This window comes from Bos javanicus, chromosome 19 (genome assembly GCF_032452875.1).
Source record: "Bos javanicus breed banteng chromosome 19, ARS-OSU_banteng_1.0, whole genome shotgun sequence".
NCBI lineage: Eukaryota > Metazoa > Chordata > Mammalia > Artiodactyla > Bovidae > Bos > Bos javanicus.
Genome location: NC_083886.1, coordinates 25,495,243 through 25,509,925, shown reverse-complemented (window position 1 = coordinate 25,509,925; position 14,683 = coordinate 25,495,243). Strand labels below are relative to the sequence as shown.

Sequence of the window (14,683 nt, the reverse complement as noted above, 5' to 3'; positions counted from 1 at the left end):
CTTTTTCTGCTTTCCTCCCACATCTCTATCCTGAGGCAATGAATACAGACCTGACTACCTACCTGAATAGGGGGAAGTGAATGTGAGATGCAAGGAAATAAATCTTTCAAAGATCAATGTCTCACAATTATTCCAGACACAATTTTTGAGATATTCACAGACTGAGAGAGTTCAAGGATCATTTAATTATCCACTCCTTGAATTGGTTTATTTGCCTCTCATTTTTTCTGGTTTCTGCTGCTTTTGTTCGTGTCCACCAAGGCGAGACTTTTGTTTGCCCTCCTGCTCTGTTCTCTGACCAAAAGGAAAAGGTGGTTGTATTTATGGGTACTCTGAAGTTGACTGCAAGTATCTCTCTTTAATGTTCAGATGTACAAATAAAAACATTTCCCGAATTCCCTGGCTGTCCGGTGGTTAGGACTCTATGCTTTTACTGCCTAGGGCCAGGGTTTGATTCCTGGTCAGGGAACTAAGATCCCACAAGCTACCAAGCACTGCCAAAATACAACTACAACAAAACCCCACACATTTCCCACTCCCTCTCGCAGAATAATTTACTCTCAGAACTCATTCTTCCTGTGCTCTCTTCCGTAAGACTTTTTCTCAATAATATATATTCATCTGCAATGTGTAACCAGTTCTGGAAACCCTCCTGGCTAAAAGTTAAGCTCTGAAGTTAGACTGTTGGATTTAAGTCCCATATCTGTTGCTTAATAGGTATGTGACCTTCGGCAAGTTATTTATTTTCTATCTGAAAAATGAAAATAGTAGTACCCAACTCAGGGGCTTCCTTGGTAGCTCAGATGGTAAAGAATCTGCTTTCAATGCAGGAGACTCAGGTTTGAACCCTGGGTCAGGAAGATTCCCTGGAGAAGGAAATGGCAAACCACTACAGTATTCTTGCCTGGAGAATTACATGGACAGAGGAGCCTGGTGGGCTACCGTCCATGGAGTCGCAAAGAGTTGGACACGACTGAGCTACTAACACACACACACGCACACACACACACACACACACACACAGTACCTATCTCATAGGGTTGCTGTGAAGAGTAAATGAGTCAGTACATATTATGCTTTGATCCCAGTGTTTAGCAAGAGCAAGCACTGACAAATGTTTTCATGCTCTTCTTACCACTGTCATCAGTCATCATCATCACCATCACCATCGTCATCACTACCACAAGCGCCATCATCTTACTCACCATCAGCATCATTCCTGAGTGGTGAAGATGGTGACTAATTTTCTGGTTGACATTATACTGTTTGTATCCCTAGGTGAGAGGCATACAGACTTATTCTACTTCCTGTCTACTTTCAGATCATGTTGCTCTGACCCCATCCACGGTTCTGTTATGGAACATTCATAGAGAATTTTGAAATTTGATTGAATTTGACCCATAATTTCATATGTGTTTGTTGTTTCCTTTACATAAATATTTATCTACATACTTGGGAGATTTCAAATAAAGTAGTAAACAACTGCTATGACTTATGGGCATTTAATGAAAATATTTTTGAAAGTTCTGCAACAAATATATATATATTTAGGCTTATACTTTCATACAGATTGTTCTTAATTTTCAAAAGGTAAACCAAAAGCAGCATGAAAATGGGAAACCAAACAGTCTTCTCAGATTTCCTCCTCCTGGGCCTGCCCATTAGACCTGATCAGCAAGACCTGTTCTACACTCTGTTCCTGGCCATGTATGTTACCACCGTCCTGGGGAACCTTCTCATCCTCGTCCTCATTTGCCTGGACCCCCACCTCCACACACCCATGTATTTGTTTCTCAGTAACCTGTCTTTCTCTGACCTCTGCTTCTCCTCTGTCACAATGCCCAAATTGTTACAGGACATGCAGAGCCACATCCCGTCCATCTCTTATGCTGGCTGCCTGACACAAATGTACTTCTTCCTGCTTTTTGCAGACCTGGAGAGCTTCCTCCTTGTGGCCATGGCCTATGACCGCTACGTGGCCATCTGCTTCCCCCTGCGCTACACCGCCATCATGAGCCCCAGGCTCTGTCTCTCCCTGCTGGTGCTGTCCTGGGTGCTGACCATCTGCATTTCTTTGTTGCACACCGTGCTCATGGCTCGGCTGTCTTTCTGTGCTGATAACGTGATCCCCCACTTCTTCTGTGACATGTCAGCTCTGCTAAAGTTGGCCTGCTCTGACATTCAGATAAATGAAATGGTGATTTTTATCTTGGGAGGGCTTGTCATTATTGTTCCATTCCTGTTGATATTTTCATCCTATGCACGAATCGTGTCCTCCATCCTCAAGGTCCGCTCTGCCAGGGTTATCCACAAAGCTTTCTCCACCTGTGGCTCCCACCTCTCCGTGGTATCTCTCTTCTATGGGACAATCATTGGCCTCTACCTTTGCCCTTCATCTAACAATTCTACTGTTAAAGAGACTGTCATGGCTGTGATGTACACTGTGGTGACCCCCATGCTGAACCCCTTCATCTACAGCCTGAGGAATCAAGACATAAAGGGAGCCCTGAGAAGAGTCTTTTCAAAATGGACAATTAGCTTTTTTTTCAACCAGTGACTTTAAAGATTAAAGGATGTTTTCAAACAGTAGGTGTAATACTGACAGTGAGTAGTAGTCTAAACAGCCTAGGTAGCACCCAAGCTTGGTGCTGCTGGTGCAGTGTCCATAGCACCCCCAAGAAGAGTTTCCCCCAAATGTCATTACAGGCAGGTTACATTGTGCCTCTTGGGTTTGTCACTGAATCTTGATTGTGATGCATCGTGATGTGTAGTGGACACTCAATGACTATTATTCAATTTTGAATAAATACCACTGTATTTTGGTGTTCATTGCACTCAAGGAATATATTGTTGTTGTTTAGTTGTTAAGCTGTGTCTGACTCTTTGCAAGCCTGTGGACTGTAGCCCACCAGGCTCCTCTGTCCAGTATAGTAGTTTCTAATTCTCTAAGAAACAAATCCAAATTTCTCAAACATTTCTGTACTTTACTTCTGCCAAACATGTCTACTCCATGAAGAATATCTTCCAATTTATTATGTATTACTCTTGTAACTTTATTCTCCAGGAGCATCATTTCCCCCCTTGCTATTCAGTTTTTAATTTTATTTTCAGGTGTTGATTGATTCATCCATTTAATGACCACATTCTAAAATTATCTCTGTTTCCTTTAACTGTACCAATCATTTGTCAGTTAATGGCAAGTTAATTACTTCTGACGTGTGCTGTGCTAAGTCACTTCAGTTGTGTCCTACACTTTGCAACGCCAGGGACTGTAACCCTCTAGGCTTCTCTGTCCAAAGGATTCTTGGGGCAAAAATACTGAAGTGGATCTTGCAACCATGCCCTTCTCCAGGGGATCTTCCCAACCCAGGGACCAAACCTGAGTCTCTCAAGTCTCCTGCATTGGCAGGCAGGTTCTTTACCACTAGCACCACCTGGGAAGCCCTACTTCTTTTGGTACTATCTATATTTTTATTTTACTTTTAATTAAAAAATTTTAGAGTCTTTACTGAATTTGTTTCGATGTTGCTTCTTTTTTATATATATATATATTTTTTTTTTCTGGCCATGAGTCATGTGGGATGTTAGCTCCCTGACTAGGCATTGAACCCATACTCCCTGCATTGGAAGGCGAAGTCTTAACCATTGGACTGTCAGGGAAGTCCAAGGTAGTATCTATGTTTTAGATGAGAACTCGTCTTTTGAATTAAAATCATATGGATTGAACCACAGAGTTCTGTTATGAATTGTTTAATTTATAGACATTAAAGTGGTGGCTCACCTATTGCCCAAGGTAACACAAATAGAGACAGAAGGACTAAAGTCTATTTATGACTCTGAGGTAGATTTTTTCCTTTGGAATATTATGCTGAAAATATCTGGTGCTTTCTTTGTTTACTTCTTTTCTTACCAAGTATATTACGAGTGTCTGGTGCCTAACTCAGTGCCTTGAATCTGCTAGATATAGAGAATATATATCTATTGATTTGATTTGCATGCATTGATGTGTTTCTTGAAAAGAATTTATGTCTTAAAAGATCTCACCTTTAAAAAAGTCTTCCTAATAATGCCAACTTTTACTTCATTTCTTCTTAAAAAATTTTATTGATTTTGAAAATAATACATTCTTACCACGAAATAGCCAAACAAAGAAATAAGTAATAAAGTGGAATATGTGGGTCCTCCATTGTTCTTCACCCCCTCCATGATGGCAGTTAAAAGCTGGGGCATACTCTTCCAGTTATTTTCTATGTACAGACTAACTGTATATATTATAAATAAATAGGACTAAATTGTAGCTGCCATTTTCTCATTATCACTTAAAATATGTTCTGAATTCATCATTTCAAGTAAGGACATGTAACTCTTCTAGAAGCTATGTAATGTTTTGTTAAATTGATGTTATTTACCATAATTTATTTAAATAATCTATTCTTGGTGGACATTTGGGTTGTTTTCAGTTTTTTATTATTTTGAATAATGCTTCGATTTTATTTACTGGTTCACATGCTTTTTGTGGACTTATGCTGTGTTTCTGTGGACATATTTTCAGAAATGGGTATACTCAGTCAGAGGATATGAACATTTTTAATTGGATAGAAACTGTCAAACCACTTCCAAGGAATTCTTCTCAAGTAAACTCCTTCCAAAATTAAACGAGAGTGGTCATTTCTTTTTGATATTCTCAATGCTGACTATTTTGCCTTCAGAATATTTGTTGTTATTGTTCAGTCACTCAGTTGTGTCCGACTCTGCGACCCCAAGGACTTACAGTCCATGGGATTCTCCAGGCCAGAATACTGGAGTGGGTAGCCTTTCCCTTCTCCAGGGGATCTTCCCAACCCAGGGATCGAACCCAGGTCTCCAACCCAGGTCTCCCACATTGCAGGCGGATTCTTTACCAGCTGAGCCACAAGGGAAGCACCTCAGAATATTTATCTCTTTAAATAACTAGTTCTTTCCCAAAGTTTCTAGAAAAGGAGTCTGTAGGGATGTGGACTACATTGCAAGGCATCTTTAAAAAACCACTTAAAAAACCTTAAACCTTCTCTGTTTCTCTGATTTCTTCTCTACCCACAGGGTTGCTGCTGGTCACTCTCCCCTGCCCCCCGCCCTCTCCACAAGATTCATTTCCTCCTCAGCTGCTTGTTCCCCTTCCATTTTCCCAAAATTTAGAAGTAGACTCTATTTTAGACATTCAGGCAATACAGAAATGAATTTGGCTTATTGCTCTATCCCCATCCCCTTGAATAAACATCTTGTCCCGTTGGCTTCAGATCTAATTTTTAATGTAACAAGAAATAAGACACTGCGGGATTAAACGTTGCTCGGATTTTGGAAAGCTATAAAAAGGAGGGGGATGGGAGAGTGGAGTTCTGTAATCATTACTATTGAGATGCCAGTGAGTCCAGACCTGCCCTCACACCTCTTGGGGGTGCAGCCCTCCATCCGAGCCCCCTTTTTAGGGCGCCCTTGACTTCTTTGTTGCGCAGGCTGTAGATGAAAGGGTTCAGGGTCGGGGTAACCACCGCATAGACCACGCTGGCCAGGCGGTCGTAGCGGGCCGAGTAGGCAGACGACGGCCGGAAGTAGACGGAGAGGATGGAGCCGAAGAAGAGCGACACCGCCACCAGGTGGGCCCCGCAGGTGGAGAAGGCGCGGCGCCGGCCCCCTGCCGACCGCACCCCCAGCACCGCGACGAGGATGCGCGCGTAGGACAGGGCCACCAGGAGCAGCGGGGTCAGCACCACGGCCAGGCCCTCGGAGAAGATGGCCGTCTCCGCGGCCGACGTGTCCGAGGTGGCCAAGCTCAGCATCACTGTCATGTCGCAGAAGAAGTGGCGCACGGGGGTGGCGCGCGGGTAGGAGAGCTTGGAGATGAGCAGCGTGTGCAGCAGCGAGTGCAGGTGCGCCACGGCCCAGGACGCCCCCACCAGCGCCATGCAGCGCCCGGGGGTCATGACCGCCGCGTAGTGCAGGGGCCGGCACACGGCCGCCGCGCGGTCGTAGGACATGGCCGCCAGCAGGTAGCTCTCGGTGATGCCCAGAGCCACGAAGAAGTACATCTGGGCAAAGCAGCCCCGGAAGGACACGGCCTGGCCCGGGTGGAGCAGGCCGGCCAGCAGCCTGGGGACCGTGACGGTGGTGAAGCAGACATCCACGAGGCTCAGGTGACCCAAAAAGTAATACATGGGGGAGCGGAGGGCCCCGTCGGACCTCACCAGCACCACCATGCTCAGGTTGCCCAGGGCATTGACCAGGTAGACGCCAAGGAAGAGGAGGAACAACAGCGGGTGGATGTCTGTGCCGTCCATCAGGCCGAGGAGGAGGAACTCTGGGCGGGAGGTGAGGTTGGCCAGAGCCATGGAGTGGCCGCCACGGTGGGGGCCCTGAGAGGAGAGAGGAGACAGCCCAACGTAAATTCTGGCATCCCTAGGTAGATTTCTGCATGTTTTAAAATATGAATATTTTTTAAAACTTCTTCTTGCTAAAATGGTGTAGGGACCACACTGCTCATCCGATAATCCTAGTTTTATGAAGAAATTTAGTCTCAGAAGGGTGTTCTGGGCACTGGGGGGTGGGTCTCAAGATTTGGAGTAGATCTGACCTGATTTTGAGTCCTCGGTCTATCATTTAGGGCTCTCTGAGCCTCAGTTTCTTCTTCTTTAAGTGAGAAAAATATTAGTTGCTACTCCTACAGTTGTGAGGATGTACTTAATCACTCAGTCGTGTCCCACTTTTTGTCAGCCCCATGGACTGTAGCCCACCAGGCTCCTCTGTCCAAGGACTTTTCCAGGCAAGAATACTGAAGTGGGCTGCCATTTCCTTCTCCACAGTTGTGAGGATAGGGTGGGTAATAAATCTAAAATACTTGGCACAGTGCCCAGCACATGATAGGCATTAAAGACTGTCATCTATCATCTATCAAGTATCTATCTATCTACCATCTATCTATCCAGGCTTCCCAGGTGGCTCAGTGGTAAAGAACCCGCCTGCCAATGCAGAAGATGTGGATTCTGTCCCTGGGTCAGGAAGATCCCTTGGAGAAGGAAATTGGCAATCCACTCTAGTATTCTTGCCTGGGAAATCCCTTGGACAGAGGGGCCTGGAGGACTACATATAGTCCGTGGGGTCACAAAAGGGTCGGACATGAATCAGTGACTAAACAACAACAATCTATCCATCTATATCTTCAACGACATCCTCATCATTTGTTTAGTGAAACCAGTAGTTAGGGGCAGAATTGAGACCCAGTTTCTCACAAGACACCTTACTATGTTTGCCTTTCATGAATTCACCACATATTATTTGGCAGCTCAGGGAGGCTTTAGTTATTTAAGTATGTTTTTTCTTAATCTCATCTGAAACCTGCTTCCCTGTAACTTCCACAAGTGGCCCCGGTTTTGGCCGCTGGGGGCCATACACCAAATCTGCTTTCTCTGCAGCTTTTCACATTGTGTTTGAAGAAATCTGTTCGAGGTCCGCTGAGTCTTCTTTTCTCCAGTCCAAACACCCTGGTGCCGTGGATCCTTCCTTATAGGACTCCGTTTCCAGGTCTTTTTCCATTCTGGTTACACTCTACATCGTCAGTGTTTTTGGACACAGTGCTCTAAGCCGGAGTTGGGCTGTGTGGCACTCAACAGTTCAATAGTCCACCTCACGTGAGTTTATCAAGTGCTTGCTTTGGGTCAGGTGCTGTGTTGGTCTCTCGGACTATGAAGGTAGGTCAGTCTTTGTCCTTGACCTCCAGCCATGCACCATGTAAGAAGCAGTACTAACTATGAACAAAGTAGGAATGATTTCCTCTGCTTGGCTGATTCAAGGAAGATTCCAAAGTGAAGGGTTGAACTGGGGTTGGGAGAGTGAGTAGGAGATCATCAGACAGAGACTTGGGAATAGGAAGAGAATTTCAGGTAAGGGGAAGAGTGAACATGTGGCTTCTTCCCTGGAAGGCAGAGTGGAGTCGGGTGGGGAGGAAAATAGAACCCACGGTGAGAAGGCAGCAGGGGAGCGTTGGGTTTGTCACCTGGAGGGCAGTGTGCCAGGTCTCAGGGCTGTCTGCAGAGTCTGTGGGCTGGTCCCCCTCCTGGCCAGAGGTCACTGGTCTTAGGGACAGATACACCGTTACCCATCTCTGCCCAGAGACTTCAGCGTGTTTCCTGTGGGCTGGAACAGCAGCCTTAGAGAGAGAGAAAGAGAGAGAAAGCCAGACCTATAAGGGCCCCAGGAATTCCTGGGCATGCTGTTTCCACCCATCTCTGCTGCCCTGCCAGTCTCCCCATTGCCCACTAGATACGGTGTGAACCACTCAGCCTGGCACCCAAAGCCTTCCAGCTTGGCTCCCAGGATTCCTCTCCAACCTCAGCTCTGGCTGCTTCCACATTATTCCCTTTCCCAACCCCAGCCAGGATGGTCTTGTCACTGTCTCTCTCTCTCTCTTTTTTTTTTTTTTTAACAAATATATTTGCCACTTCCATCATTAAAAAAAATTATTTATTTACTTTTGGCTGTGCTGGGTCTTTGTAGCTGCATGGATTTTTCTCTGGTTGTGGCGGTGCACGGGCTTCTCATTGTGGTGGCTTCTCTTGTCATGGAGCACAGGCTCAGTAGTTGTGGCCCAGGGGTTAGTTGCCCCACAGCATGTGGGATCTTCCCAAATTAGGGATCGAACCCGTGGCTCCTGCATGGGCAGGCGGATTCTTTACCACTGCACCACCAGGGAAGCCCTTGTTGCTGTCTCTGGCTTACACCTTTCTCGCATGCCTTTCCTGCCATGGCTCCCTACCTGCTGCGCTCTTCCTACCCCACCCCAATACCCAGCCCCAGGTTCACCTCCTCCAGGAAGCCCTGCTTCCTTCCTTTTTTTTTTTTAAAATATGTATTTATTTCTTTTTGAAGTATAATTGCTTTACAATGTTTTAATTTCTGCTGTACAACAATGTGAATCAGCTATGTGTATACATATATCTCCTCCCTCTTGGGCCTGCCTCCCACCACCCCCATCCCACCCCCCGAGGTCATCACAGAGCACCAAGCTGAGCTCCCTGTGCTATAGGGAAGCTTCCCATTAGCTGTCTATTTCACACGTGCTGGTGTGTATATGCCAGTGCTCCTCTCTCAGCTCCCACCTCCTTTCTTGACTTCTTCAGCCCACATGAATTTCTCTCTCCTCCATCTCTTGTAACCCTCATTTGGAACATGGCCCTCATTTGCTGCTATTACAGTGACTTTTGCTGCTGTGATGCTCGTCTTCCCACTAGATGACAAGTTCTCTGAGGACAGATGTTTAGTTGTCTGCTATGCCTAATAGGAACAGACAACTAAATATCTGCCCTCAGAGAACTTGTTTGAACTGTCCCAGCAGCCAGGGAAGGCTACAGTGAGGAGGTGGCATTTGAGTAGGACAGACAAGTGTTCATCAAGAGAGGCAGAGATAGTGAAGATCTAAGAATGGGAATGCCAGCTCCCAGGTAGCTTGCAGCCCTAAATCTTATACGGAAAAGGTCACCTTTGTAGGAAATACTCAGATGCACCAAGACACAGAAGCACAAGGGGATGTGAGTCTGATAAATCCAGACACACAGACATGCCAGAGACATACTCACCCCCACTAGGACATGTGAACACTCACATACATGTGTTTACAGGTAGGACAGACCCACACAGATGCACACACGGACCCATCCATAGATGTACATGCCACATACACCTGAAGAGTCAGACCCAGATACATACCTCCTCCAACTCCCACCAATGCCAGAGAAGCAAAGAGACCTCCATGGATCTTCCTGGGCACACTGAGACCCGTGCAGGAATCTGCACACAAAACCAACAGCTTCTTCCTTCCTTTCTCTTGTCTCAGGTCTCCATCTGCCTTAACAGAGTGGGGAATGGTCGGTGGGCCCTAGGTCTCTCAGTTTGGGGAGTGTCTGTCTAATTCCTTGACCCTGGTCTCTTGCTGGTCAACCCAGATTCTTCTTTGGATGGCATCCCAAATAGCTTTCTCTGCAACTCCTGTTTTAACCCAAGATGTAGTCTTTCTAGGGCTTCCCAGGTGGCTCAGGCGTAAAGAATCTGCCCGCTAATTCAGGAGCTATAGGAGATGCAGGTTCAATCCCTGTGTCGGGAAGATCCCCTGGAGGAGAAAATGGCAACCCACTCCAGTATTCTTGTCTGGAGAATCCCATGGACAGAGGAGTCTGGTGGGCTATAGTCCACAGGGTTGCAAAGAGTTGGACACAGCCAAGCACAACAACACGAACCCTTTCTATTCCAAGGTCTTCCTCTCCTCCTTTGCTTTCCTCCCCCAACTTCTCATTCATTCTTCTTTAATAATTTACACGGCAGTCTTACCTGCTGTACCTACTCTACACCAGGCAGTAAGCATTGAGAGCTAAGACATTCTCAAAGAGTTCAGGGATTTCCCTGATGGTCCAGTGGTTAGGAATCTGCCTTGCAAATGCAGGGGACATGGGTTCAATCCCTGGTTGGGGAACTAGGATCCCACATGCTGCAGGGAAACTAAACTTGCCTGCCGCAACTACTGAAGCCTGTTCTCTCTGGAGCCCGAGTGCCACAAATACTGAGTCCACACACCACAACTAGAGAGTCCATCTACCACAATGAAAGATCCTGCATGATGCGATGAAGATTCTGCGAGCTACAACTAAGACCCGAGGCAGCTAAATAAATAAATAAATATATTCTTAAAAAGAGTTCACCTTCCTTCCTACCTCTGTATCAGCCAACTGGCAGTGATTCTAAGATATCATCTCCCCCAACACCCATGTCACAAATGGGAAGCAGGACCCAGAGAACACTGACTTCATTCAGCAATTTGGTGACAAAGCCAGGATGTGAATCTGGGGTTCGGAGCCTACCCAAGTTTTCATGCACTTTCCCATCCTGTCTGCCACACATTGGAGGCTATTTCTCATTTCCCTGTCACTCAGGCGTTCGGTTTACCCATTCGCCTTCCTGCCTTTGATTATTCCACTCTCTGCCAGCAAGTCTCCTCCCTGACCACTCACCTGTGAACACATGTGGGCTCCACCCTTCACACCATATACCGGATGCTGCTCGGCTTCCAGCCGCGGAGATAAGGCAGGTATGCCCTGGAGAGGAAGAGCTACCTCAACAGCCTAAGGCCATGCAGGCTGGGAACAGAGGGGTCACTAAGTAGTTAACCAGGCAACTCCATGGAGAGCTATGGCCTCTGCACCCACAGGCCCCAGGAGGACCCTCTGTTCTCAGCCAGTATGGTGCCTTCTCTCCTGTCCTAGAGAGACTGAATGGTAGAGAGGGGAATGCAAGGGTCTGAGAGCCCAGAACTGGGAAGACACCCCTCCATGTGGTAACACCTGTGTTGCCCCCGTGTCCCCAAAAGATACTATTGCTCCTCTACCTCCTTCTGAGGGGGTCCTGAGAGGGGCAGGGCTTGTCGACAACCACACAGCCAGAAGACCCTGGTCTCTTCTTTCTGGAAGTACCTATGCCGAGCTGCAACCATCACCCCTAAACCTGCCACCTCACTGTGATTCCTTTGCTCAGAAAAGAGTTCTTTCTTCTGATGCCATTGTGAGGAGAGTGGTGAAGTGGAGCTGAGGACTCTGATGCCCAGTGTCCCAGCATGGACCCCAGAACCTCTTCCCCAAGCCCCAGGGAGCAGCCCTAAAGGTCCCATCTAACCTGGAAGCCCAGGGAAGCAGGAAGGGCTGGAGGTGATGGCAGATTCACCCCAGGAAAGCAGATCATGGGACACTCGTGGAGCTGCTCCTGATGGACTGCAAGGATGCTGCTCTCTGTAAGCCCACAGCCCGGGTCAGAGATGCCAGGATCTCAGCCCTGACCGGCCGGTGCTGGGGCAAGATGATTCCCACTGCTTGTTCCAAAGCCCTTTGACTGTCTTGTCCTTCTCACTGGCCTGGCAAAGCAGCCCTCCTGCATCTGGAGGGCCCAGACTAATTCCCAGGCTCATCAATTTCTCTCGAGGACAGTCTCTATCTTTATCTCTCTCTCACCTGCCCTTCCTCCACTTGGTGTACCTTTTAACACTTGGGGACTGATAGCCACATCTCAGGGGATGAGCCTCTTTAGCTTGATCATTCATTTGAAAACATTGCTTGGGGACCATGGGGTGCCGGCCCTGCTGGGCTCTGAAGAGAGTCAGAGAAGTCTTGGAGTGAGTGAGAAGCCCCCAGTGAGTCTCTTCTCCTCTCTTCATCTGTTTCCTCTTTGGTAAATGGAGAGAGATGAACTGGTAGAGTCTGACTTTCCCTTTCGTGTTGGAAGGTGGGACATTCTGAGATTGCACCCTGAATGGTTAACAGGCAGGTCAGAGAGAGATTTAGGCACAGGGGTAAAGAACGTGCCTGCCAATGCCAGAGATGCAAGGGATGCAGGTTCGATTCCTGGCTCCAGAAGATCCCCTGGAGAAGGGAATGGCTCCCACTCTTGTATTCTTGCCTGGAGAATCCCATGGACAGAGGAGCCTGCTGGGTCACAGTCCAAGGGGTTGCAAAGAGTCAGACACTGAACGACTCACCTTTTCACTTTCATGCTAGTGACTGCATGTTTCATGCAGTGGACATGCCACAAGTTATTTAATCATTATGGTAATTTGGAACAAAAAGTAAGGGAGGTATGTCAATTTAAGTGTTACTTTCTTCCACGAAGCTTTCCTAAGATCCCAGAGAAAAAAATCCAGGGTCAAAAAGGTGAATATTTCTGTGGCTGCTGACAAATGTGGAGAAGAAATTCATCAAGCAAGCTTTTTTACTAATTACACAAGCCATCACCAATGGCTGAGTGTGTCTTCTCCTCACTGTGAAATGCTATTATGATTTTTATATTAGTTTTTCTTTTCTTGATTTTAGCTTCTGTGGAAAACAGAACTTTGTTTTCATTTCCTTTGGCTGTTAAATCCATGAGCTGTAATCATGGCTTTACCTGTTTCTGGTAGAGTGTAGCCAACTCTGAATCAGGGTCTTGGCCTCTCTTGGGCCTTGCATCTGAAAAGCAATAAGCTGCACAACAATACATTAGGACAGGAGGGGAGTTTAGAAACATGTCTATGTATTGCCGAGTCCCTTTGTTATGTACCTGAAACTATCCCCATATTGTTAATCTGTTAAACTCCAATACAAAATAAAAAGTTAAAAAAGAGACGTCTAATATTGGCATTTTTTCTTTAGTGTAAACCATTTAAAATAAGTTTTATTTTATATTCAGATCAGATCAGTCGCTCAGTCGTGTCCAACTCTTTGCAACCTCATGAATCGAAGCACACCAGGCCTCCCTGTCCATCACCAACTCCCGGAGTTCACTGAGACTCATCTCCATCGAGGCAGTGATGCCATCCAGCCATCTCATCCTCTGTCATCCCCTTCTCCTCCTGTCCCCAATCCCTCCCAGCATCAGAGTCTTTTCCAATGAGTCAACTCTTTGCATGAGGTGGCCAAAGTACTGGAGTTTCAGCTTTAGCATCATTCCTTCCAAAGAAATCCCAGGACTGATCTTCAGGATGGACTGGTTGGATCTCCTTGCAGTCCAAGGGACTCTCAAGAGTCTTCTCCAACACCACAGTTCAAAAGCATCAATTCTTCGGCACTCAGCCTTCTTCACAGTCCAACTCTCACATCCATACATGACCACAGGAAAAACCATAGTCTTGACTAGACAAACCTTTGTTGGCAAAGTAATGTCTCTGCTTTTGAATATGCTATCTAGGTTGGTCATAACTTTCCTTCCAAGGAGTAAGCGTCTTTTAATTTCATGGCTGCAGTCACCATCTGCAGTGATTTTGGAGCCCAGAAAAATAAAGTCTGACACTGTTTCCACTGTTTCCCCATCTATTTCCCATGAAGTGGTGGGACCGGATGCCATGATCTTCGTTTTCTGAATGTTGAGCTTTAAGCCAACTTTTTCACTCTCCACTTTCACTTTCATCAAGAGGCTTTTGAGTTCCTCTTCACTTTCTGCCATAAGGGTGGTGTCATCTGCATATCTGAGGTTATTGATATTTCTCCCGGCAATCTTGATTCCAGCTTGTGTTTCTTCCAGTCCAGCATTTCTCATGATGTACTCTGCATAGAAGTTAAATAAGCAGGGTGACAATATACAGCCTTGATGAACTCCTTTTCCTATTTGGAACCAGTCTGTTGGTCCAGTTATTTTATATTAGCATAGTTATAATTCTCAGACAAATGAATAAATACAAGATGAATATCTTTAAGTTTTGTATTGGTTAGAATTGACTTGTGTACTGATTTCAAAATATATACCATGCTACATGAACACAGAAAGAAATATGTATATAATATTTAAAATGTTTATATTAATTTATTAAATAAATTGATTTATTTAATAAATAAATATTAATTAATGTAATAATTAACAATCTAAATATATGTAAATGTTTTGTTTAAAAATATTTATATACTAGTTTTATGTTATAACAATATAAATATATTTATATTTTATAAAAATAAATATTTTTTCATATTTCCTTCCACTTTCTCACTCAAGTGAGAAATTATACTCTATGAACAATTATTAGTATTGTTATTATTTTGTAAAGAGGATATCACATTAATTTGTGTTAATCTTATTTGGGTAAATAGAAAGAAGCTGATATTGTAAATGATCTTTATTAAGGATCAGAGAACAAAATGAACTTAATTGT

General features: G+C 45.5%; 2 protein-coding genes across 2 annotated transcripts; one reads left to right on the top strand and one right to left on the bottom strand.

The window, feature by feature from the left end:
* The first annotated feature begins 1,513 nt into the window (after window positions 1-1,513).
* LOC133231933 (olfactory receptor-like protein DTMT) lies at window positions 1,514-2,589 on the top strand. The gene has a single exon (XM_061390700.1). It carries the CDS (start codon window positions 1,607-1,609, stop codon window positions 2,555-2,557), a length of 951 nt encoding a protein of 316 aa, XP_061246684.1. The 5' UTR covers window positions 1,514-1,606; the 3' UTR covers window positions 2,558-2,589.
* Window positions 2,590-5,387: 2,798 nt separating this feature from the next.
* LOC133231465 (olfactory receptor 1L6) lies at window positions 5,388-6,365 on the bottom strand. The gene has a single exon (XM_061389864.1). It carries the CDS (start codon window positions 6,363-6,365, stop codon window positions 5,388-5,390), a length of 978 nt encoding a protein of 325 aa, XP_061245848.1.
* Window positions 6,366-14,683: the final 8,318 nt, after the last annotated feature.